Source organism: Gopherus evgoodei, chromosome 3 (genome assembly GCF_007399415.2).
Source record: "Gopherus evgoodei ecotype Sinaloan lineage chromosome 3, rGopEvg1_v1.p, whole genome shotgun sequence".
Taxonomy (NCBI): Eukaryota; Metazoa; Chordata; order Testudines; family Testudinidae; genus Gopherus; species Gopherus evgoodei.
In genome coordinates this window covers 114,950,754-114,976,483 of record NC_044324.1, presented here as the reverse complement: position 1 = coordinate 114,976,483, position 25,730 = coordinate 114,950,754, and the positions used below count along the sequence as shown (strand labels likewise).

At 46.2% G+C, this 25,730-nt stretch overlaps 1 protein-coding gene and 1 non-coding gene across 2 annotated transcripts in view; both read left to right on the top strand.

Moving 5' to 3' along the window:
• The first annotated feature begins 801 nt into the window (after window positions 1-801).
• Window positions 802-25,730, top strand: part of MAP3K5 (mitogen-activated protein kinase kinase kinase 5) — a 167,266-nt gene continuing 142,337 nt past the window's right edge. The window contains exon 1 of the mRNA XM_030556400.1: window positions 802-1,263. Coding sequence (XP_030412260.1) covers window positions 855-1,263 — 409 coding nt within the window. The 5' untranslated portion in view covers window positions 802-854. The remainder of the gene's footprint in view (window positions 1,264-25,730) is intronic.
• Window positions 7,598-7,761, top strand: LOC115649554. The gene has a single exon (XR_003999867.1). It is a non-coding gene; the product is annotated as a U1 spliceosomal RNA (small nuclear RNA).

The window sequence follows — 25,730 nt, the reverse complement described above, 5'->3', positions numbered from 1 at the left end:
ATTTCCTACAGCTGAAAACTTACATTGATACATATAAAATAATAGGATCCACTGAAATAATTATTTAAAAAAAAAATCAAATGCAGCCTAACGAAGGTCTGTTGAGGAGCACCGCCCCCCGACAAATCCAAAGGCGCAAGCACAGACTGGAGCAGCAGAGAGCGCTGTGCAAAGAAGAAGCGAATCAACCCCTGCGACACTGCCTAAAGTTTGGCGCGGCTCTGAGCGCTTAGCGCAGGAATGCGGCTCTTTATAGTCCTGGGCAAGGGGCGGGAATAAGGGAGGAACCGGGCAGCTCTGGGCTGGTGCGGTTGGTGCTCGCTCTGCGGTCGCAGCCATAGCTGGCTCGAGCGGCGATCCCCAGCAGCAGCAGGAACAGCAATCCCACAAGTGGTTTGTGCGCTGCCGCTGCAGGAGGAACTGATCGGAGCGCCCGGCCCACGGCGGGGCACCCAGTCCGCCGGAGGGAGCTGCGCTGGCGGCGAGAGGCGAAGGAGGAGCGGGCCAAGAAGTGCAGTGACTTCGGGGAGAGGCTGTGCCCGGCTGCCAGCGGAGCCGCTCGCCAGGTGCTCACTTCCCTGCAGGTGAAGCCAGCCCAGCCCGGCGCGCAATGGTGCCCTTGGCAGGCACCCGGCGGGACTGCGCTGCCCTCCCGGCTCTGCGAGACCTCGGCAGCTGCTAAACCGGGACCATCTCCGCTTTCCCCGCCCAGCGGCGGGCTGCAGGACTCGGAGCCTCCGGCGGCGAGGGACAGAGCGGCCGGGCGAGCCCGGCGGGCGGCGCAGCATGGCAGCTGCTTAGCCCAGGCGAGCGGCAGCAGCAGAGCCGGGGACGCGGCGCGGGGCTCCGCAGGGATGAGCGACAGCAGCGAGGGGATCAGCTTCTCGGTGCCCAGCCCGCCGGGCTGCGGCTGCCTGCACGAGGAGGGGGTCAGCCGGAGAGCGCCGGGGGCCGACGGGGGCGCCCGCAGCCTCCTCCCCGCCCTGGCCGCGCCGCCAGCCGGCACCTACTGGAACGAGGACAGCGGCGCTGCCTGCCCCGTGGCGGGGACCGGAGCCCGGGCCAAGGGCGGCTGCACCAGGAGGACCACGGTGTCCTACGTGATCAACGAGGAGAGCCAGGGGCTCCTGGTGGCGGCGGAGAGCGGGGCCCTGCAGAGCCTGCGGGAGGCGTGCGAGGCGGTCGGGGCCTCCCTGGAGACCTTGCACTTCGCCAAGCTGGACTTCGGGGAGACCACGGTGCTGGACCGCTTCTACAACGCAGGTGAGCGGCGGCGAACCCGGCCCCTGCCCATCGCCTCTCGCGCTGCTCCCTGCCCCTGTCTCGCTCGCCTTCCCCTGGGCAGCAGCCCGCTCGGGGAGCCGCGGCTCTCGCCCCTCAGCCCCATAGGGCCCCCCCAGTGTCGCGTGGGCCCTAATTCTCTGCTTCCTGTGGGAGCCACTGCCAGGGCTCTGCTTCGCGCTTTCAAAGAGTGGTGGGATGTTTCTGTCACCTACTCTATTACCTGTTTTCCTGAGTGTGACATTCTGGGGTGCAGTCCAGACCGGTGAGGAGCTGTGCTACCCCTGTGCTGGGACTGACCGGAGTTCTTAGCTAACATACCACATGCGGTCCATATCGGACATAAGTCTGACCCAACTGGTGTCATGTGTCAGTTACTACCTCTAGCACTCCTTTCACCTTTTCTTCAGTGGAGTCAACTCGGTTCAATGGCACCTCATTAGGATGGCATGCTATACAAACCTTACCACAGGGTGGGCAAAAGACAGACTCCTCACAAGTGATTTATAGGGGTAGGGGCGTCCCAGTCAGACTGGGCTTACACATTGTGTTTGAGGTTCCGTTCCCTGGACCATCCGTCATCCCTGACCACTCCTGAGCTGGTGGCAGGTTGCTATGTAGCGCAATGCCATCTCTTCCCTTTTCTTCTAGGGTCAGGCCCAGTTTTTCCTATCAGATGTTTTCTATGATTCCTGACAGTCTGAGGAAATACCTTTCTCACACTTCCTGGTAGTTAGGACATTGGAGTAGAAAGTGTGTCACTGTCTCACCCTAACACATTAGCTGGTTAGTGGCTCCTCTCCTTTTAGTCAGTGCCCCCCAATTTTCTCCTCTAGTCATTGATTCTGAATTAGGTGAGCACCTGCCTGAGTTTTGCATATTCTGCTGGGATGGAGTCAGTAGGGCTCTGGATGGGAATCAGGGTCCGCCCGATGTAACTATATGATCAGGGCCTTATGTAGTAGTTTAATTTTTAAAAAGCTTTTCTTTCTTGGTGTTTTTATTCTTTTATTGAGCTATCACGTGGCAGTATAGTCAGGACTGGCGCCAGGGTTTCTCGCGCCCTAGGCACTCGGCCATTTTGCCGCCCCTCACGCTGATCTCGCGGCTTCGGTGGAACTGCTGCAGGCATTCCTGCGGCTGCGGAGGGTCCGTTGGTCCGTGGCTCTGGTGGAGCTGCCGGAGGCATGCCTGCAGGAGGTCCACCGGAGCCGCGCAAGCAGCCGACCGTCCGCAGGCATGACTGCGGCAGCTCCACTGGAGCTGCGGACCAACGGACCCTCCGCAGGCATGTCTGTGGCAGGTCAGCGAGAGCTACCTGCCGCCCCCCTAGCAAAATGCCGCCCCCTCAATAATCCTGGCGCCCTAGGCGATTGCCTCGGCTGCCTAAATGGTAGCGCCAGCCCTGAGTATAGTTTAAAACAGATTCTTGGACATGCTTGTGGTTTGTTCCATGTCATGACAGAGAGCTTATTTCTTGGACCACCATCTCTTTCGCTGGTGCTGAAATAATATCCCTCAAGCCAACACATTGTTTGCTTGGAAAAAAAAATAGCTAAAATACATTAAATAGTTTCCTTTAATGTGATTTGGGGGAAAAGAAAGGGGAACTAATAATATTAAGCCAGCTCTCGAGAACCACCAGGCAGTGCTCTTTGGAGCACTGGTTGTTTACAGTGCACAATTTAAAATATCCATACAGTGTGTTTTGACTGTTGCCTTCGCTACTGTACCAGGGCACACTGGGCCTGATTCAAAGGTGCTGAGCTCCTGCAGTTCCCATTTACTTCAGCTGGAGCTCAGAACTTTTGAAAATTAGGTCCAGTGTGAATATTTCAACAATTTCTTTGTGCTGAACCAAAATTTGGGATAGTTTTTATATTTGTATGCTTGGAAGTGTATACGTTATATATCAATTGCATAAAGCATTCATGACAGATGGGATTAAACACAACTATATATATAGAGTAAAACAATTGCCAAGAAAGTCCCTGAACTCTGTGCTCTACCATGATTTACCTACAGTTGCAGTAGCAAATTTGAAACTATTTGACTTGCTGGCAGTGTGTACAGTAAACTATCTGCTACAATCAGTCTGGTTTGCATGTTCAAGGCCATCTGGAGCTTCTTATTATCAAATGGGTAAGGTAAATGGGGGGGAATAGCAACGGCCTATCAGAGTCATAAAGACTTTATAGAACCAGAATGATCATGTTAAATGCTCTTTTCCTCTTATTTTACAAAAGGAGGAAGCAGTCTGACTGTGAGAGAATTTGGAGCTGAGTTTTGACCACGACTGTGTGTGTTTGGAACATGTTAGCTAAAACATTTACAATAACTTTTTTCTTCTTCTTCTTCTTCTTCTTCTTCTTTTTTTAACCAATGCAGTAACAGCAGGTATCAGTAATCCCCTCTGCTTCTGCAAGTAGAGGTAAGATGATACCTGCATATTCTGGCTGGATGGTGTGCCACTTCCACTGCATGCTGTCTTATACATACATGTATATACACATGCACACACATCGTTTCTTTGCAAGCCCTGCCACACAGGCTTTGGTGGATGGTGGCAGGGCCTGCAGTAACTTGTGTGGCTTCCACTCCATCCTATAGAACTTGAATTTGAAGGGAGCTCAGAGACAGTGGCAGTTGGCTGCCAGAGGAGTTGTGGTATCAAATGGCAGTAGGGAGGCAAAAAGGCTCCATGTAGACCCCTTTTGTCTCCATGTGCTGATAAAGAGGCACTATAGGGTTTGGGTATCAAAACAACCTGCTACACTGGAGTGGGTGAAACCTTGGAGCTGCCACTGAATTGCTCGGCTTATTCCCTTGTAGGACTATGAAGAGATTCCAGTATTTATGATTATAGAATGATAATTTCACTTTCCCTTCAGCCTCATGTGCCTGCATCAGGTTTTCAAATTCAGATTATGTTAGGTTTGGCATCAGAATTTCAGGATAGAAACTCTTGTGATGAGAGATCAGACTTGAAAGTGAGCGCCTTTCATTCTGGCAGTTGGAACTTGGCATATAATAGCTTATTTCAATGGCTTTTGAACAAAAGCTATGTAAATGTAAAAACCTTGCTTTTCTTTCATTACCATAATTTATATGAATTTAATCAAAGTACTGTGCAATATCCCATGTCATTCTGCCTCTGTATCAGGGTGGGCAAACTATAGCCCGTGGGCTGAATGCGGCCCCTCAGGGCTTTGGATCCAGCCTGTGGGATTGCTCCCCTTGGCACCATGGGCCCTCCGCCGCTCTCAGAAGCATCCAGCACAACTCCGGCCTCTAGGCTGGGGGGCAGAGGGCTCTGTATGTTGTCCTTGCCTCCAGGCACTGCCCCCCACCGCTCCCATTGGCCGGGAATGAGGAACCACAGCCAGTGGGACCTTTGGAGGAGGTACCTGGAGACGCGGCAAGGGCAGCGCATGCAAGGAGCCTGCCCTAGCCCCGGTGCATGCTGCTGCCACCCCAGAGCTGCTTCAGGTAAGCGACACTGGGCCTGAGCCCAAACCCTGCCTGCACCCTGCCCCCCAACTCCCTGCCCTAAGCCCTCTGCCTGCACCTTGCACCCCTCCTGCACCTAACTCCCTGCCGTGAGCCCCCTCATACATCCCGCACCCCTCCTGAACCCCAACCCCCTGCCCTGAGCCCCCTGCCACACCCCTCTTGCACCGCAATCCCCTGCCCTGACCCCCTCCTGCAGTTCACACTCCTCCTATACCCCTGTCCTGAGCCCCCTCCTGCATTCCGCACCACTCCTGCACCCCAACCCCCTTCCCTGAGCCCCCTTATACACCCCGCAACCCTTCTCTGCCCCAGTCCCTTGCCCTAAGCCCTTCCTGCACACTGCACTCCCTCCCTCACCCCGTACTCCCTCCCACACCCCAGCCCCTTGCCCCGGCCTTGCATACAATTTCTCCACCCAGATATGGCCCTCTCTAACTTAATTTATTTTTTTAAAAAAAGCTCAAAGTTCTTAAGTTTACTTACTAATTCAGTTAGTAGGTGTCTGCTATCTAGGCGCACTTATGAAAGATAGGAATGGGAGACCCCACAAATGAGGCCCTGCTTAATGCTCCACTCAGATGCCCATCCCCCCATCTCTATGGAATGTGGTCTCTGAACTTTACTGGAGTAGACCGTCTTGTGTATCAGCCTCTGGATGCAAGATGTCTAATAATTTGAAGCCGCAACAATCAGTAGCTTTTGGGAAGGCTCTTGGGGTTTTTACTTTTCTCACTGAAAATCTCCTAGCTGCTGCCAAGGGAAGGAAATGTTTCTGCCATTGTATGCCTCCTTCAGAGCCTCTGGGTTACTGCCAAGGGAGGTGGCTTTATTTTTCTTGTCCTTATCTAGCCCTACTACTATGAGACTTCCTTTCTTCCCGAAGAATTCCAGCTGCAGCTTGCTGCTCTTATAGTTTTTCCAATTAGCATGAAATTGATATGATTATTGACAATTTCAGTGACCTCTCCATGGGTTAGAATAGCAGCCATGAAATTGACTAGATTTGTTAATTTCACTCTGCTACCTTTTGGCAAAACCAGCAAAGGCACAGAAGAATTCTGTCTGGGGACAGGAAGAGAAGATGTCAACACTTTGACTTGAAACATTATCTTTGCAACAATAAAGGGTAGCAATGTGATTGCCTTGTACATTGTTGGTGTTATCTAACTAGTCAACAATTAATGAAGCTTAATTTATTGCAATTACTGAATGGGCCTAAAATTCTGTCAGAATTAAAATGAAGAAGTAACGAAAAGAAGCTGGTTGAACAATTCAGGCATGAAATTTAGGTTTAGTATAAAAGATTTTTTATTAATTATAGTTGGTCAAATCCTGGTTTCACTGAAGTGAACAGGAGTTTTGTTATTGACTTCAGTGGGGCTAGGATTTGGCCTGATACAAATACAATTTTTTTTCATTCTTCTCCTGCTTCCAATTTAAATGATATGTTATGGAGAATTAAACATTCCCATTCACTGTATTAAACCCAGTGACAGCAGCATTGAGCTGATGTGCATGAGAACATAATCAGACTATCTTCATTGTCTGAAAGAAAGAAATAAAAATGGCAGGAAGCAATGTAATAGGGGGAATGAAAGGCAGGAGGACTCAGGACAAAAATGAATTAGACTTTAAATGATGTGATTTTCATATGGGACTGTGCTCTTTGTATTTAAAGGGATACTATCAACTTAAATTTGGCCTGAAATATAGTAGTGCTTGAAACCTACACCTTGCACCACTAAGAATTTGAAAATGAAACTGTTTTAATTGATTTTTTTTCATTGCTCAAACTGAGAAAGGGGCAAAGAGCATACGTACATTGTGACAAGTAAGATGTTTTCAATTTACCTCCCCTGCTCCACTTTTTCATAATATAAGGTGCTATTGTAATAATAGAATTGTAGGATTAGAAGGGACCTTGGGAAGTCATCTAGTCCAATCCCCTGCACTCATGGAAGGACTAAGTAGTACCTGACAGGTGTTTGTCTAACCTGCTCTTAAAAATCTCCAGTGTTGGAGATTCCACAACTTCCCTAGGCAATTTATTCCAGTGCTTAACTACCTTGACAGTTAGGAACTTTTTCCTAATGTCCAACCTAAACAGCCCTTGCTGTAATTTAAGCTTTTTGTCCTATTCTTAGAGGTTAAGGCGAACAATTTTTTGCCCTCCTCCTCATAACAATTTTTTATTTACTTGAAAACTGTTATCACAGGGGTCAGCAGCCTTTCAGGAGTGGTGTGCTGAGTCTTCATTTATTCACTCTAATTTAAGGTTTTGCATGCTAGTAATACATTTTAATGTTTTTAGAAGGTCTCTTTCTATAAGTCTATACTATGTAACTAAACTATTGTATGTAAAGTAAATAAGGTTTTTAAAGTGTTTAAGAAGTTTCATTTAAAATTAAATTAAAATGCAGAGCCACCCAGCCCGGTGGCCAGGACCTAGGCAGTGTGAGTGCCACTGAAAATCAGCTCACGTGCTGCCTTCAGCACACATGCCATAGGTTGCCTACCCCTGTGTTATGTCCCCTCTCAGTTTTTTTCTCTTCTCTAGATTAAACAAACCCAGTTTTTTCAATCTTCCCTCATAGGTCATGTTTTCTAGACCTTTAATTATTTTTGTTGCTCTTCTCTGGACTGCTTCCAATTTGTCCACATCTTTCCTGAAATGTGGTGCCCAGAACTGGACACAATACTCCAGCTGAAGGCTAATCAGCTTGGAGTAGAGAGAAGAATTACTTCTTGTGTCTTGCTTAAATGCTTCTGCTGATACATCCCAGAATTATGTTTGCTTTTCTTGCATCTTACCTGGCAGGGGAGATACCGTGATCACGAAGGTGGTTTTCCCAGGGTGAGGCTCATCCATTGCACTGCGAGTGTGCTGACCCCTGTGATTTCCCCAAATGCGGGAAACTCGACTGCATAATTTGTGGTAGTGGGGGACTGCGCTCGCGCTCTCCCCTGTTTAAAAAAACAAACAAACAGTGTTACACTGTTGACTCATATTTAGCTTGGGATCCACTATGACCCTCAGGTCCCTTTCTGCAGTACTCCTTCCTAGGCAGTCATTTCCCATTTTGTTTGTGTGCTAGTGATTGATCCTTCGTAAGTGGAATAATTGTATTTGTCCATGTTGAATTTCACCGTATTTACTTCAGACCATTTCTCCAGTTTGTACAGCTACTTTTGAAATTTAATCCTATCCTCCAAAGCACTTGCAACCTCTCCCATCTTGGTATCATCTGCAAACTAATATGTGTACTCTTTATGCCATTATCTAAACCACTGATGAAGATATTAAACAGAACCAGACTCATAACTGATCCCTGTGGAACCCCTTTCGATATACCTGTCCAGATTGACTGTAAACCACTGATAAGTGCTCTCAGGGAACTGTTTTCCAACCATTTATGCACCCACCTTATAGTAGCTCCATCTTGGTTGTGTTTCCTTAGTTTGGTTATATAATGTAGGTAAAGAAACTTGTATATAAAGAAACTTGCTTACAACATGATTTTTAATTTTGAGAGATTCCCTTTAAAATATATAATGTAAGAAAACGGTGCAATCTGACAGAAAGGACAGCACAGAAAACAACCTATTGGAGTCAACGGGCCAGTGATGTGAATAAAAGAAGAAGTCACCTGTGTCAGTAAGGACTAAGATCCTGATCCACAAAGGTATTTAGGTTCCTAACACCCAATGAGAGTTAATACCCGAATACCTTTGAGGATTTTTGCCTAATTCTCTGAGCAGAGATTTGGAAGATTAGGCCTCTGATCATTTTGGGGGTAATACTCCTCACAAATAATGTGCTACATCCAAAACAACTGTAATTTTAAGCAGGAGATTTTATTTAGGGTAACACTGTTTCTTTTTCTTAATGGCTTGTCTCGGCCTCTTAGAATTGCTTGAATTTTAGGTGATCTCTGATGTAGTTTCACTTCTGCACTGTCACTTATCACCCCCACTGAGAACCTGGAGGAATATTAAATGGCATCCAGTGTCAGAAGTAAACACCAATCATCAGCACTACATGTACAATAGCCCTTTTACTCAGTCTTGTTCTGCCATCTTTGCCTAGCATTCCACTGAAGTTGGTAAGTGCTCGGACGCTAGCACTGTCTACACCCAACCAGTGAGTTTTAATTGCATATACCTGAAGCATTCAAGCAGCTTCAGCATTCCTCCTTACTCAGGCTAAGTTCCTTTTTATTTTAGCAGAAGCTTTGCTTGAGTAAAGAGTGCCAAATCAGCCTTAATAGCTGTAAAATGAGTATTTGGGAACAGTACATAGTATTGAGGTTACCATTTTCCTCACCGCCATCACCATCCAAAAAAATCAGGTTTTGAAATCAGAAGGGACATTATTATAATCTAGTCTGATCTCCTGCAAAACACAGACATATTATGATGTGTATGTGGACTAATACCTGGGAGTGAGTAGCTGAATTGTGGATTCAGGTTGCCTAGAAAGACCACATTCAAACTAGATTAAAGCAGTGTTGCATTACTGTAGTTGAGTTACACCAAGTTCTCTTCATTCAGCTTAATTGCTAAGCAGTTCAGAAGTACTTCACGAATTAAAAGATGAAGGCATATACAAATACGGGTAAAATCAACAAACAATAAGATGGAGAAATATCAATATATAAACCAAAAATGCAGTATACCAGCACAGGTGTTCCAAATGATCCTTTTTAAACTGAAAAGGAAATTTGGAGAAAATGAAATAAATTATGCATTATAATGGCCAGATCTCAGCACCTAGAGGGTCCTGTTGACTACAATGAGGTATATGAGTGCTCAGTGCATTTCTGAAAATCGGGCGATAAGGCCTTGTCTAAACTACGCGTTTAAACCAATTTTAGCAGCGTTAAACCGATTTAACGCTGCACCTATCCACACAACGAGGCCCTTTATATCGATATAAAGGGCTCTTTAAACTGGTTTCTGTGCTCCTCCCCGACGAGAGGAGTAGCGCTGAAATCGGTATTACCATATCGAATTAGGGGTAGTGTGGCCGCAAATCGACGGTATTGGCCTCTGGGCGGTATCCCACAGTGCACCACTGTGACCGCTCTGGACAGCAATCTGAACTCCGATGCACTGGCCAGGTAAACAGGAAAAGCCCCGCGAACTTTTGAATTTCATTTCCTGTTTGCCCAGCGTGGAGCTCTGATCAACACGGGTGGCGATGCAGTCCCAAATCCTGAAAGAGCTCCAGCATGGACCGTACAGGAGATACTGGATCTGATCGCTGTATGGGGAGACAAATCTGTTCTATCACAGCTCCGTTACAGAAGACGAAATGAGAAAGCATTTGAAAAAATCTCCAGGTTATGATAGACAGAGGCCACAGCACAGTGCTGAGTGACAAGCGTAACGGAAAGCCAAAGAATCAAATGGACGCTCATGGAGGGAGGGAGGGGGTACTGAGGACTCCAGCTATCCCACAGTCCCCGCAGTCTCCGAAAAGTATTTGCATTTTTGGCTGAGCTCCCAATGCCTGTAGGGTCAAACACATTGTCCGGGGTGTTTCAGGGTATATGTCGTCAATTTACCTCCCCTCCCCCTCCCATGAAAGAAAAGGGAAAATAATTGTTTCTTGACTTTTTTATATGTCACCCTATGTCTACTGTATGCTGCTGGTAGACGCGTGCTGCAGCAATGAATAGCAGCATCCTCTCCGCTCCCCTCCCCGGTGGCAGACGGTACAGTATGACTGCTGTCTGTCATCATCATCAGCCTGTGAGTGCTCCTGGCTGGCCTCAGGTGAGGTCAGCCGGGGGTGCCTGGGTAAAAATAGGAATGACTCCCGGTAGATGGTACAGAACGGCTGGTAACCGTGCTCATCATAGCAACTGGGGGCTGAGTTCCATCAGCCTCCCCCCCCCCCGCTTTCATGTCTAAAAAAAAGATTCTGTTCTCCCTGGACTATCATAGCAGCTGGAGGCTGCCTCCCCCTCATTTTATCTCACTAAAAAGTCAGTGTTTCTTATTCCTGCATTCTTTATTACTTCATCACACAAATGGGGGTCACTGCCATGGTAGCCCAGAAAGGTTGGAGGAGAAGGGAATCAATGGGTGGGGTTGTTGCAGGGGCACCCCCCGTGAATGGCATGCAGCTCATCATTTCTGCAGGATCTGACACGGAGCGGCTGTGCTCTTTGGTTCTCTGATACCGTGGTTCTCTAGTACACTTGCCCCATATTCTAGGCAGGACTGACTCTATTTTTAGATAAACCATAAAGGAGAGATTGACTCAGGTAGTCATTCCCATTTTTATCTTTGCGTCCCCGACCGACCTCAGCTAAGGTCAGCCAGGAGCACCCATGACAGCAGCAGATGGTACAGAACGACTGGTAACCATCTCTGTTACCTTGCAATGGCAAATGAATGCTGCTGTGTAGCACTGCAGTACCGCCTCTGTCAGCGGCATCCAGTACACATACGGTGACAGTGACAAAGGCAAAACGGGCTTCATGGTTGCCATGCTGTGGCATCTGCCAGGGCAATCCAGGGGAAAAGGGCGCGAAATGATTGTCTGCCGTTGCTTTCATGGAGGAAGGAATGAGTGACGACATTTACCCAGAATCACCCGCGACACTGTTTTTGCACCATCATGCATTGGGATCTCAACCCAGAATTCCAATGGGCAGGGGAGACTGCGGGAACTATGGGATAGCTACAGGATAGCTACCCACAGTGCAACGCCCTGGAAATCGACGCTAGCCTCGGTACATGGACACACACCGCCGAATTAATGTGCTTAGTGTAGCCGCGTGCACTCGACTTTATACAATCTGTTTTACAAAACCGGTTTATGTAAAATCGGAATAATCTCATAGTGTAGACATACCCTAAGTGAGTAGACCAGCCACGGCATATATCTTGCTCATGTAAATGACTCATTTAGTCTTGCTTACATATTTATTTTAGAAGACTGAAAATTAGGATTGATTGTTGGCTGTGGAGCTTTTTACACAGTCACTTATTATTACACATGCTGCATAAGAACAAACGCCTCACAGTCTAGCTGAATGAAGAGCAAAATGTAAACAAAGAGCGTACAAAGAAAAACAGATAAAGTTCAGTAATCTAAGGTATCAGACTTGCTCCTGCATGCTCTCCATGAATGAAAGTCCTCAAAGTCGAGGTGAGGTCTGAGTGTAGAGTGCTTGTACTATCAGGCCCGTTATTAGAAACCCAGGTGAGGAAAAGAGCTTTGCCTAATGCAGTTTCCTTTACATTGATGGGACAATTTCCTATATTTGTATTTTAAAATCACTGCAGAGTAGGGCTAAATATTCACTTGATTAGCAAAATAAGCAATTTGCTTTTGTTATTATTGGGGGAGTGGGGGTGGGAAAGGTCTTTCAAAAATGCTTTTATAAAAATACTTTATACTCTAGAAATAAGTCTTATGTACTGTCCTTGGATTGGGATGGTGAGAAGTCTTAGAGGGCCTTATGCTTCAGGGCACAAGCCAAAAACAAACTGAAGGGGGTTAGGAAGAAACTTCCCTGAGGGACAAGTTTTTCCATTATGGTCCATGATAGGGTTTCTTTAAATGGGGTTTCTCTAATGAGCTGCAGTGTGGATGTGGTCCACTTCAGACTATGTTGCCTGTCTTTCACAAGTGCCCGCTGACTTACTTCGACAGCAGGCTTCCAGCTCTTCACCTGGCTAATGACGATGATATCAAATGGCTAGGCACACTGTGCTTACACTGAGAGATGAGGTTTCTTGTACCTTCCTCTGAAAGAATTGGTACTGGCTTCTTACAGAATCAGGCTAGCTGGATCACTGGCCTAATGCAGTAAGGCAAATCCTGTGTTCCTATTTCTTGTTCGCCATGCAATGTTTTCTGATTACATTACCATTCACTAAAAAAAGTTTAATGTTTTTTACATAGGAAATTTAATATCTAGATTTCTTCTTTATACCCAATGTTGCAGAAAAATGGGTGGAAAATATGGAGATTAATTATGTAATGACTAACTCAGGGGGATTCAATCTATACAGAGTCATTTACTTTAAAAAAGTCCGCAGACTAAACAACTTGACTGATGTGTATTCTGCACCATGCAAGTATCTCATTGTGACTTTGTGAGTGTATTGCTCTGGAATTTTTTCCTGGCTTCAGCTGCTTATTTTTGAAACTTTTAATGTAATTGCAAATACTATTCTTGTTCTTGGGTCTTGAGTCCTCCTTTTAATCCTAGTAAATTGTGTGGCTCAATAATATTCTGCAGTAGTGAGTTCCACGCATTAATTAAATATTTATACTTCCAGTGCAAGCTAATATAATCAGACATACCAGCAGGGCTGTCCTTAGGCGTACGCAGAATACGCAGCTGCGTAGGACACCACATAATTTTGAGGCACCAAATTTTGTGATGTCCTAGGCAGCTACATGCTGCGTTTGCAGCGCTAGCTCCAGTGGCCAGCCCCATCCCCCAGCAAGCCCCCCTGCTCCGCTCCCACCCTAGCCCCATTCGACCCCTGCCCCGGCTCTGCCCTGCTCCACCTCTTCCTGCCCCTGCTCCATCCCTATTCCACTCCGTCCACCACTAATCACCCTCGCTGCCCTGGGCCTCCCTGCCTTGCTGCTGCCCTCCACAGCTCCTGCCTCCGTGGCCCTGCAGCCCTTGAGCTTAGCCCCTACCCTGTTGAGCAGCTGCTCCAGGGGGGGTGCAGGAGCTCAGACTGTGTAGGGCACCACTATAGGTAGAGACGGCCCTGCATACTAGTATTGAGCGAGGGTCAGGGAAGGAATTCCCCATAACAGCAACTAATGAATAAAGCAAGCTGAGTTCACTAACAGCTGGAAAAGTAAAATTGAATTAGTCTAGTAGCAGTGGTCTTGTAGCTATTACAGATTTTGGCTGGAAACTTAGTATCAACTCCATGGTTTAAAAGCAGTACTGGAATGTACTTGGGGAAATTTGGCATAAAGGAGCAAATCTTCAGAGACTCAGTACAGTCATGTGGTAAAGCTGGATTTGCTTGGAAGATGTATAACAACATCTGTGCAACATTTCCTCTATACCTTGCATAGCTTGCTATGATTGCACAGTGCAAGTCTTTACAAGGACATCAGAGTGAAGAAAATCAGTGCTGATCTAAATTGCTGGGCTGCTTTTCTGATAATATTTTGTTTACCTTAGGAGACACTAAATTCCAGTGATTCCTTCTTTGGCGTACTACTGACACTAGAGCTTATCCAGAAGGTTGGCCAATAAATGATTTGTATCTGACTTTAAGCTTTCCTGGAATTCTGTCACTTAATGACACACCAGCTCTCACTTTCTGTCCTTGAAATCCAAAGAACTAATGTTCTTAATTCCTAGTAGTTGACTTACTGTTTTTCTCAGCATAAAAATACATGCTTCCCACAATATTGGCTATTTATAGTAGCAGTAAAACAGCAGCGGAGTTGTAATTAGTACCAGCTCTCAAAGTGAGGCAGCATGGAATGGAAGTGAACAGTTACTTCTGTCACCGTTTAATTCTCTCTACTTCCTGATTTTATTTTACTGATGCAAAGTTTCAGACATTTGAAATGCTGACTCTCCACCTGTGATTATGAAGCATTTGTTTACATTGCTGTATTTTAGTATGGTCTTTTCTGCAGCAGATGGAAAAAGGGGTAGGGGGCTGAACCACTGCCAGCGCTCTGTGGAGTCATGCTGAGACAGGCCATGCTAAAATAACAGCTCCGATTACAGACTTTGTGGCAGAAAGCTATCCTGAATTATTGTTGTTTTTGTTAATTTTCAAGACTGAGAAGGGCTGCCATAAACCATCCCCCATCTAGGGTTGCCAGTTTTGGTTGGACGTATTCCTGGAGGTTGAATCACATGACATAATCTTTAATTAAAGATTAGGCTTTAATTCCTGGAGACTCCAGGCTAATCCTGGAGGGTTGGCAACCCTACCATCAACCCTTTCCCACTCCCCAGTATCAATGGGACTCGTGTTGAGACAGGTCACACTAAAACACACTGTGCTGCTGCAAGAGGTTAGGACCAAGAGATGCTGAGTGACTGAAATAACTAATAACGCTGTTGCTGTGGAGAGTAGATCTGATGACTCAGGTCATACATATCTCCACAAAACATTACTGTTGCTGCTGCTGGGTGTCATGGGGACAGGCCGATTACTTGCCTAACTAAGTGGTCTGGTTAAGGTGGGATGGAGCCCAGAGAAATGGAGATCTGAAGAATCAATTCTGGGAGAAATCAGCTCTCAGTTGTAAAAGCCACTAAACCACTGTGCATTGAACTGTGAATTTGAGAGATGAAGATGGATAACATTTTAGACTGGGATTTCCAGAGAGGTAGGGCTGGCTCCATATTTTTTGCTGCCCCAAGCAGTGAAAAAAAAGCAAAGAAAAACCTGATTGAGCTGTCGCCGAAGTGCCACCAAAGACATGGAGTGAAGGACCTGCCGTCGAAGACTGAAGCGGACCGATTCAGCTACCACCGAACTGCCGCCACTGCCGCCGACCCGAACGTGCCGCCCAAACAACGGACAGTCTGCTGCCCCTTTCTATTGGCTGCCCCAGGCACCTACTTCCTTTGCTGGTGCCTGGAGCTGACCCTGCAGAGAGAGTTAAGACAGTTGTGCGGCCAACTCCAGACTCCATTAGGCCCCTTTGCAAATCCGAGTCTAAATCTTAAAACCAATCTGTGGACAGTTTAGGATACATCCTATAGCATAAAATATAGATATTGTCCAAGTGCTTCAGAACAGAATGCCACATACTTCTGGAAAAGAGGTATTTGTTTGGGTTTAGCTCAGTCTGTTTCAAAGATGGATCTAAAAATACTGTAGGCCCACAGTTTAATTTGCCTGCTTACTGTGAGAGTTTGTCAGGTAACTTGTGAAGAATATTACAAAATTTGGGATTTTCAGAAATTAGCTAGTTATTTAGAAATAAATCTGCCATTGTTTGACCAGCTCTAATTGTTACAATCAGATGAAGAATGTTCCTGCTTTGCCACTAGCCTGTTGTGTGACCTTGGGCAAGTCACTTGCCTCTTCATGCCTCTGTTTCCCTCACCTCATCCCTTTGTTTAGATTGTAAACTTTCCAATGCAGAGACTGTTTCTTACTATGTGTGTGCACTGTACCAGCTAGCACAAAAGGATCTTGATCTTGGTTGGGGTCTCCAGGCACTATTCTAATCATCATAAAGATGAGTCAGTAAAAGCCTGTTCATGCAGTCCTTAGTCAATCAAATCTCCTGTGGATACAACTGAGATTCTTCAGTAAAATGTATAGATTCAGACTCTAATTGTATCATAGAAGTTGGAGATAGAAAAGGCCAAATCTCAGGGCTTGTCTACATCAGAAAGTTGCAGCGCTGGTGAGGGAGTTACAGCGCTGCAACTTAGGAGGTGTACACATCTGCAGGGCACCACCAGCGCTGCAACTCCCTGTTTGCAGCGCTGGCCGTACTCCCGTTTTGTCTCGGGTGTAGAGGATCCAGCGCTGGTGATCCAGCGCTGGTAATCAAGTATAGACACTTACCAGCGCTTTTCTTGACCTCCGTGGAATAAGCAGGTATCCCAGCATACCTGAGGAAGCCTCTGGTAATCAAGCTGGTCTCCTTCCCCGGCTTGCTCTCGCGTTCCCCGAACCCCGAGCAAGCAGGTCTCCTTCCCTACGGTTTGCAGAGTGGTTCGAGGAACGCGAGAGCAAACCGCGGTGAAGCTGGTCTCCTTTCCCGGTTTGCTCTCTCGTTCCCCGAACCCCCGAGCAAGCAGGTCTCCTTCCCTGCGGTTTGCAGGGTGGTTCGGGGAACGCGAGAGCAAACCGGGAAAGGAGACTAGCTTCGCCGCGGTTTGCTCTCGCGTTCCCCGAACCACCCTGCAAACCGCAGGGAAGGAGACCTGCTTGCTCGGGGGTTCGGGGAACGAGAGAGCAAACCGGGAAAGGAGACCAGCTTCGCCGCGGTTTGCTCTCGCGTTCCCCGAACCCCCCTGCAAACCGCAGGGAAGGAGACCTGCTTGCTCGGGGGTTCGGGGAACGAGAGAGCAAACCGGGGAAGGAGACCAGCTTCGCCGCGGTTCGCTCTCGCGTTCCCCGAACAAGCAGGTCTCCTTCCCTGCGGTTTGCAGGGTGGTTCGGGGAACGCAAGAGCAAACCGCGGCGAAGCTGGTCTCCTTTCCCGGTTTGCTCTCGCGTTCCCCGAACCCCCCTTGAAGCCGCCCAACAGCGCTGCAGTGTGGCCACATCTAACACCACTTGCAGCGCTGGTTGCTGTAAGTGTGGCCACTCTGCAGCGCTGGCCCTATACAGCTGTACTAATACAGCTGTAACAACCAGCGCTGCAAAATTTTAGATGTAGACATGGCCTCAGTGAGCACGTAAAGTGCAATAGCATAATAGAGTTGGCATTTGAGCATGGTGTATGAAATATTTCCCTCTCTTTTATTAATACATTGTTACATACTAAAATGCCAAGAGAAGTGCTGGTCCATGGAACTATTGCTGCCTCTTAAAGTAGCGTATAGCCATCAAATTATCAGCATGAGTCCCTAAAATGTACTTCCCAGAAAACTGGGCAAAGCTAGTTGCAACAGTAATTTTTACTTTCAGGAGTAACATAAAATGAACACACTCCTTTCTCCCACCCTGCCCCCCAACGATTTTGACATTCTGCTGTTGCCACTTCTCTAGCTGTGACTAACAAGAGTGTGTGGCAGATGGAAATGACTCCTGACCTTACTACAATCATACTGAGATGTTTACTTCATTTTTTAATGTTAAGTTTAAATATGTTTATGAAATATAAAAGCACAATACAAAAGGAGCCTGAATAACTGTAATGAATGAAAATAAAACAGAATACAAAAATTCTATTAGAAGAGGAGGACGGTGTATTCCTATGTAGATCTAAAAGGAGCAAATAAGAGAGTGAAAAGACCTACTAGATCTTTTATCATCCTTATCCCAGCCAGTGCATGACTGTTCCCTGCAATGAGTTCTCCAGTGCACTGTTCTGTTTTAAAGAGTAAAGCTATGGCATACATTCATGGAATATTATCCTACAGTGTGAGCTCATTTTATTTGCTTAGTTTCATTTAATTTCTCTTGGTGGTAATTCCTTCAACCACTCTGAACAATTCCTTTGTTTTTAGAAGTACTTGTTCTTTCTGTCTGCACCATTGAAACAAGAGTGTGAATAGTGTAAAGAATCAGAGGATGACAATAAAGATGACAAGAAAGGAGTTCAGTTCCATGGCTGGGAATGTTTCCATGAGCCAACAGATCAGTAAGCACCTACCTGTCACAAGTCCATAATAATTTGTGTTGAACTGCAGACAAAGCTCGCCTAGAGATACACATTGGTCATTTACATCACAGTGTCTTCATTTGTTCTGTAGACATTAAGGGCACAAAGAACAAGTACTTCTAAAAACAAGTTTATCCCTTGATACAGGCAAGTGTAGCTCTTATTTAAGTCAATAAGAGCTGCTTATTATTAGCAGATGCAGAGCTATATGCCAGGGTTGCACCCTCCCCACCCTTCAAACCATCCCTTTAAAAAGCAATGGACAATTTTTTAAAAGATATTTAGGCACCAAAATATACGGCTAGGTACTTAGTGTGATTTTATCAGTATCTTTTGGTGCCTAAATACCTTTAAAAAAAATCTGGTCCCAAACCCATTCTGGGAGTCACTCTGGAATCTTATTAGGACTGAATTAGCTGATGGCTCTTGAAGATGATGCGTTCTGGTTGCGTGAGCAATTGGGTATTTCTTCACTGCAGAGTTAACCAGGATGCTTATTGGGCATTGCCCGTAACCTGGGTCCTGTCCACAGACACAAAGCCCATTCACACAAGTTTAGTGGTGCTTTCATCATTGGCTTTCTGGCTCGTCTCAGGCTTAGGCTAAAGCCTGAGTGAGACATTCACTTGGGCTGGTAATCTGCCCATTTTGCAGTGAAGGCTCAGGGTAAATTATTTGAGCATTGATAATTCCTCCTTTGTGCCTAGAAGAACAGACAAATCCCGTACAATTCAGTGGAATGGAATCATGCAGCAGCTCAGCTCACTTCAGCACACAGAGTTATTGGCTATGCCCCCAAAAGTCCTAGCAACATACATGGGAACTGTGCAAATGTATCTGGATTAGTTTTAACCTAGACACATGTAGACTGATAGTAAATGGCATGCAGGAGTGGGCTCAATGACTTGGCATTTTATGTATTGCAACCTGGATCTCCATTAGCAACAGCAGCCTTTGGTCTCTTGCTCCTTGGAGCTCATGCAGTTTGCAGAGGTGGCATGCTTGGCATCCAGGGAGAAGACCAGAAGCTGCTTGCTGCATTGACTCTTAGCCAGTCCACAGTTGGAACTAATAAGTGTTTGCCAGATACTGGGAACAAAGGGCTGGGAAACTCTCCAGGCCTCCCTGGGAATAGCCTTTGGTCAGGTTCAAGCATCATAAGGAAGACTTTGCATTTGAATCTCTGTGTGAAGTGCAGTCACAAAAGAATTAATGAGGATTTATTGATCACACTGGGTAAAAATAAATGGCTGTTATGTTTATCTGGATTATTTACAATGATAACTTCTTTAAAGTTTACATATCTGGTTCTGAACAAAGCAAAAAATACAATGGATCTCATGAAAACAAACACTTTGGTGCTTCACTACTACTAATATTTAATCTGGTATTTGGAGAGCTAATCTTGTAACATCCATCTTATTTAAAGCCTTTACAGTAGCCTTCCAAAAATCATAATGAAAATTACTACCCCCAGAACAAAACCTACTTTTCTAGCCTTGTGATGATGATGAAGAAAGAACTAAAGAAAAAACATACCTGTTCAAAAAATATGTACTTGTGTGGTGAGTAGAATATTACAAGGCTGCATTAATGTCTTGCAGTGGGAGGACACATCTCTGTAAGGGGTTGACGTGATTGTAAAAGGCTTTCACTTCAACAGCAGCATGTTACAAGAGTACATTCATGAATGCAGGAACAGAAAGCTGTGTTGTTGTTGTTTTTTTAAGACTAGGTAGCCTGAAAGGTGAGTGGTTTGGTTGCTTCCATTTCATCATTGCTGTCTGAACTTGTTTTGACTTTGAAAAAGGGAGCATTAAAGTTTAAGAATTTCTGATCACAAATCAGAGGGGAGATGACAACAAGGGAAAATGGACGTATATACACTGTAAAATATTGCTCCTGATGGAATTCTGTGCCAAAAAGTAAAAAATTCTGTGCATACAATATTTTAAAGTTCTGCATATTTTATTTGTCAATAAATAAATGTGGAGGCTCCAGCATGGCATGGGGAAACACAGGCCCCTTGCTGCACGGAGGTGGGAGATCACCCTGCAGCCCTCCCCTGGGACATGGACTCGGTGGTGAGGTTGCACCAGACCCTTACACAGAGCAAGGGGTAGGCCTGCCCCAGAAACATCCCTGGGCTCTGATCCTCCATGCCAGGTACACCAAGTGAGGGGGACAGAGTCTCACACATATGCCCAGCCTTGGCCCCAATCCAGGTGTGGGGCAAGCAGGCTCAGCCCGGCAGGATCCAAGTGTAGAGGGGTTGAGTGTGGGGTGATCTAGGTGTGGGGTGAGACAGTTCTGTGTGGGGCAAGCTGGGTATGGGCAGCTGGGGGAAATGTCCAGGTGTGGAAGGATCTGGATTCACAGGGGCTTGTTGGGTGGGTTCTGGGTGCAGGAGGAATGGGACTGTGCAGAGGGGTCCAAGTGAAGGTGGCTGGGGCTGAGTGTGGGGGGGGTGTCTGGGTTCAGGGGGGCTCCAGATCTGGGTGGGAGGCTCTCCAGGGGACTTGGTGAGGAGTTTTGAGTATGGGGGGTGAGACTTGGGGTGGGGGTCTGGGTATAGGGGTGTCCGGATGCACAGGTGTTGGACGGAAGGGGGAGCAGCTCTCTGCATAGTGACCGCTGCCCCTGTGGCTGAGAAGCGATGGGAGTGTGTATGTGTGTGTGGGGGGGTGGAGCTTCCTGCAGCCAGGGGAGATATCTGGGGGTGGGTTTGATCCTGCCCTGGCTGTTTCTTGCAGGAGAAGAGGAAGTTCTATCCTCCCCCAGCCTAGCTTAGCTGGGACCATCATGTGAGCCCAGTGCCAGGTGGGAGCCACCAGCCAGGCCCCCTCCCCCATGGTGATTTACAGCTCTGCGAGCTGCTCTGGGCGCCTGAAACAACTGCTCTTGAGGCTTCCCTCTGCTTCCCCATCGTTTTCTGTGGAGAAGCAAAGAAATCTGCAAGGGGAATGAATTCTACACGTGCACAGTGGTGCAGAATTCCCCCAGAAGTAAAATATGTGAAAGACTGCATGACAGCCCAGCATAAACTAGAGCAACAAAGACAGCTTTCTAGTTGTAAGGGTATTCTATAAAGTTTACCTGTTTCACTGGTGTATTTTGCGGCTTAATATTGTAAAGTGCTGGAGATCTTTAGGTGCAAGGTGATATAATGTGGTAAAACCCCCCACTCAATCTTTAGAGTGTCTCCTAATTCAAAAGAATACAGGGGAGGAGCCACTTTCTTACTAAAAAGAACACTGAAGGTCTGCACTGCAGAAAAGTTCCACAGAGAATCAAGGAAGTGAAGATCTCATATTACTGAATTCTGTCTAGCCCGTCCCTACTTACATCTGATTCAGAAGAGTAGGGTTGCCAACTTTCTACTCACACAAAATTGAACACGCTTGCCCTGCCCCGCTTGCCCTTCCTCCTAGGCCCTGCCCCTACCTCACCCCACCCATTCTCTGAGGTCCCGTCCTCTGCTCACGCCATCCTCCACCCATCGTTCCCTCTCCCCACCCACACTCATTTTCACCAGGCTGGCTCAGGAGGTTGAGATGAGGGCTCCGGCTGAGGATGTGGGCTTAGGGGGGGACAGGGATGAGGCATTTGGGGTGTAGGGGGGGCTCTGGGGTGGAGCCAAGAAGTTTGGAGGATGGGAGGGGGCTCTGGGCTGAGGCAGAGGGTTAGGGCATGGGAGGGAGTACGAGCTCTGGGCTATGAGTGGAAGTTCTGTGGTGGGGCCAGAAATGACAGGTTCAGGTTGTGGGAGGGGGCTCCGGGCTAGGTCAGGGGCTTGAGGTTTGGGGAGTGGTGAGGGCTCTGGCTGGAGGTGCAGGCTCTGGGGTGGGCCTGGGGATGAGGGGTTTGGGATGCAGGAGAGTGCCCCGGGATGGGATCAAGGGGTTTGGAGGGGGATCAGGGCTGGGGCAGGGGATTGGGGCACGGGAGGGGATCAAGGGTGCAGGCTTTGGGTGGTGCTTACCTGAAGCAGCTCCTGGAAGCAGCAGCATGTTTCCCCTCCGGCTCCTACGTGGAGGTGTGGCCAGGAAGCTGTGTGTGCTGCCCCGTCTCCAGGCAGTGCCCCCACAGCTCCCATTGGCCATGGTTCTCGGCCAATGGGAGATGCAGAGCCGGAGCTTGGGGGGGCAGCATGCGGTGCCCCCGGCTGCCCCCATGTGTAGGAGCCATGGGGGGATGTGCTACCACTTCTGGAGCCGTGTGGAGCCAAGGCAGACAGGGAGCCTGCCTTAGCCCCGCTGCATCACCGACTGGACTTTAAACGGCCCTGTCAGAGGTGCTGACTGGAGCCACCAGGGTCCCTGTTCGACCGGGCATTCCGGTTGAAAACCGGACACCTAGCAACCCTACGGTAGGGCCAAAATACTGTAGTGGCACTTTTAAAATATACTAAATTCTAGGCAAGATCTCTTCTGCTCCCCTGTCATGGGTTGTGCTAGATGGATGTGTAAATGGGAAAACTTCCAGTCTCTTTTGTTTAATTACTTCTGTCTTGCTCTGTCTCTTATTGTGTTTGTGTATGAATGAGCAGTGTGCTGATAAATTGGTGCTTTGTCTGGTTTCTCAACTTTTTTTTCAAGAATAGCTGTCTGCCAGCTGGCCTCAATGAAATCCATCATATGTTATTACTAGTTGCAAAATTCTCTATGCCCATCGTCAGGATTCAAACGAATAGATCACAAGAAAGAGTGTATAAGTTGAAATTTTTAGAACTACAGTTCTTTCTGTCTTAGTCAGCCAGTGTCCGGTTTCAACAGATCTGAAAATCAAATGGCATTTACCTGCATTAGATTTACAAAACTGGGAAAAGAGTTTATATTAATTATTGAATCTTCACAAATCTGAAATGCAAGTAAATAAATATAGTAGGACTTCAGCAGATGAGAGCCTTTTTGAAAGGTAATGTTGAGGCTTTTATCTGTAATTGCAGTGATGAGCAGGAGAAGTAGATTATAAAATCAAATTACATGAGATGCAGAACTCAATGTGATGCTTTCACAACACTGTCAGAGTAGCAGAAGAATAAATTGTATTCTCTTAGTAACGGGATGGGAGAATTGGCTAGGTAATGACTATCTCTCAGATTGACTCTGTGATTTATAACTATAAAGGATACAGTAGCAAAGCTCAGATTAATCTTGAAATAGTTTTGTTAATATGAAGATTAAATAAAACTAAATTGATATCTCTCTGCAAACTCTTAGGTACTCACATTCTCAATGGAGCTTGATATACTAATGTGAAAACAAATGCTAAAATAGTCCATGAGAGAAAAATATAGTGTGTGTGTGTGTGTGTGTGTGTGTGTGTGTGTGTGTGTGTGTGTGTGTGTGTGTGTGTTTACAGAAGTATATATTTTTATGGACTATTTTAGTATTTGTTTTCACACCAGGACGTTAAGCTCCATCTGAGAATTTGCCTGGGTATATGCACACATCTTATATTTGTCTGAATCTATATCATGTGTATTTCTTGTTCATATTCTGGTGTATTTTAAATTCTGGCTAAAATAAACTCTGCTTCAGTCTCCCCATTAAAATAAGAAAGTTTGTTGTAGTTTGTGGAATCCTGCAAGTCTTCCATTTATTTTCCATGGGAGTTGTGCACAACATAAGACTAGTGGTTTTTACACAGGGAGCCATGTAACTGTATTTAGTATGTTGAAAACTTGCTCTATGAAACTATGACCTTGAAGTGCTATCTTTTATAGTACTGTGACACTATTTAATTTCTCCCCATCCAACCCTAAATAGTGTAGTGATTCTGATGAATAAATGACTTGTGAACTTTCAGAAAAGTGTTGATTTATATTGCCAGTCTCAGATGGAAAAAGCTTCCAACAGGAAAATCACATTAAACACTTGTAGTGACAACAAATAGGGACTACGTTACAGCAATATAAAGAAGGAATGGTATAGGATGATGGGTAAATACTATCTTTCAGTGCATTATAAAGAGAAGGTCAGAGCTATGAACCACATGGAATATTTTCACTGTTTTATAAAAATAACAAGAATGAAGTGCCTAGCTGAAACAAAAGTTACATGTAAAATAACTGGTATGATATGATGTGAGAACAAGCTGACCACACTGGTGGCATTATGAAGTGGGCTGGCAAACTGGACAATGAGTGTGAGGGGACTAACTCGATTCCGATTAGAGCTGATCAGAAAATAGGGTTTTTTATGTGGAAAATTTAAACTTTCTGGCAAAATATGAAAAAGCAAAATATTTCAATTCAAAAGGGTTCTGTGATACTTCATGGGAGTTGTAGTTCGGGTGCCTTATGCATCCATTTTTTCAGGGCTGGCTTCTCTGGCTGGACTACATCTCCCATGATGCTCCACATTCTCTCCACTTGGAGACGAGAGGAATGCGTCATCGAAGTATCTGACTGTGGAGCCTTATGGGAGATGTAGTCCAGACTAACAATTTAGCCCATAGAGGAGAATGACTGCCTTATACTTCCAAATTACAACTCCCATGAGGCAATATCGTGGCATTTTGGTTTTCAGGTGTTAATTTTGACAATAAGACATTGAAGCTTTCTGTGGAAAGCAGAAACTTTTCATAAAAATTTCATTTAGTGGAAAACTTAAATTTTCCTTCAAAATCATTTTGACATACACCTCTACCCCAATATAACGCGACCCGATATAACACGAATTTGAGTATAATGTGGTAAAGCAGTGCTCCGGGGGGCAGGGGCACTCCAGCAGATCAAAACAAGTTTGATGTAATGCAGTTTCACCTATAACACAGTAAGATTTTTTGGCTCCCGAGGACAGCATTATATTGGGGTAGAGGTGTACATTTTTCAGTAAATCCTAATCCTGATAGGTATACTCGTAATGTTAAAATTTCTTTGTAGTTTGCATTAGTTTACTGAATCTTAGAAGCAAATTTTGTTCCTCTTTCCCCTTCCAGGAGTTGAGGGCCTTGGATCCTTAGAGTAGTCTGTCCTTAGAGTGTGGGTTTTTTGGCTCAGGGGACTGTGCCTTCTTATGCATCTGGGAACCACCACAAACAAATTATAGATGATTATAATTAGGGCCCTACCAAATTCATGTCCTTGAAAAAGGCATCACGGACTGTGAAATCTGGTCACCTTCCATGAAATCTGGTCTTTTAGGTGCTTTTAGCCTATACTATACAGATTTCTCAGGGGGAAATTGAGGGTCCTGACCTAAAAGGGAGTTTCAGGGGGGTCACAATGTTATTTTAGGGGGGTGCGGTATTGCCGCCCTTCTGCGCTGCCTTCAGAGCTGGGCGGCCACCAAGTGGTGGCTGCTGACCAAGGGCAGCTGTGCAGCAGCACAGAAGTAGGTGTGGCAATACCAAACCATGCCATCCTTACTTCTGTGCTGCTGCTGCTAGCGGTGGCTCTGCCTTCAGAGATGGGCTTCCAGCCAGCAATTGTCACTCTCCAGCCATCCAGCTTTGAAGGCACCTTCACCACCAGCAGCACTGCAGAAGTAAGGGTAGCGGTACCACAACCTCCCCTACAATAATTTTGTGACCCTCCCACAATTCATTTTTGGGTCAGGACCCTTATAATTACAACACTGTGAAATTTCAGATTTAGATATCTGAAATCGTGAAATTG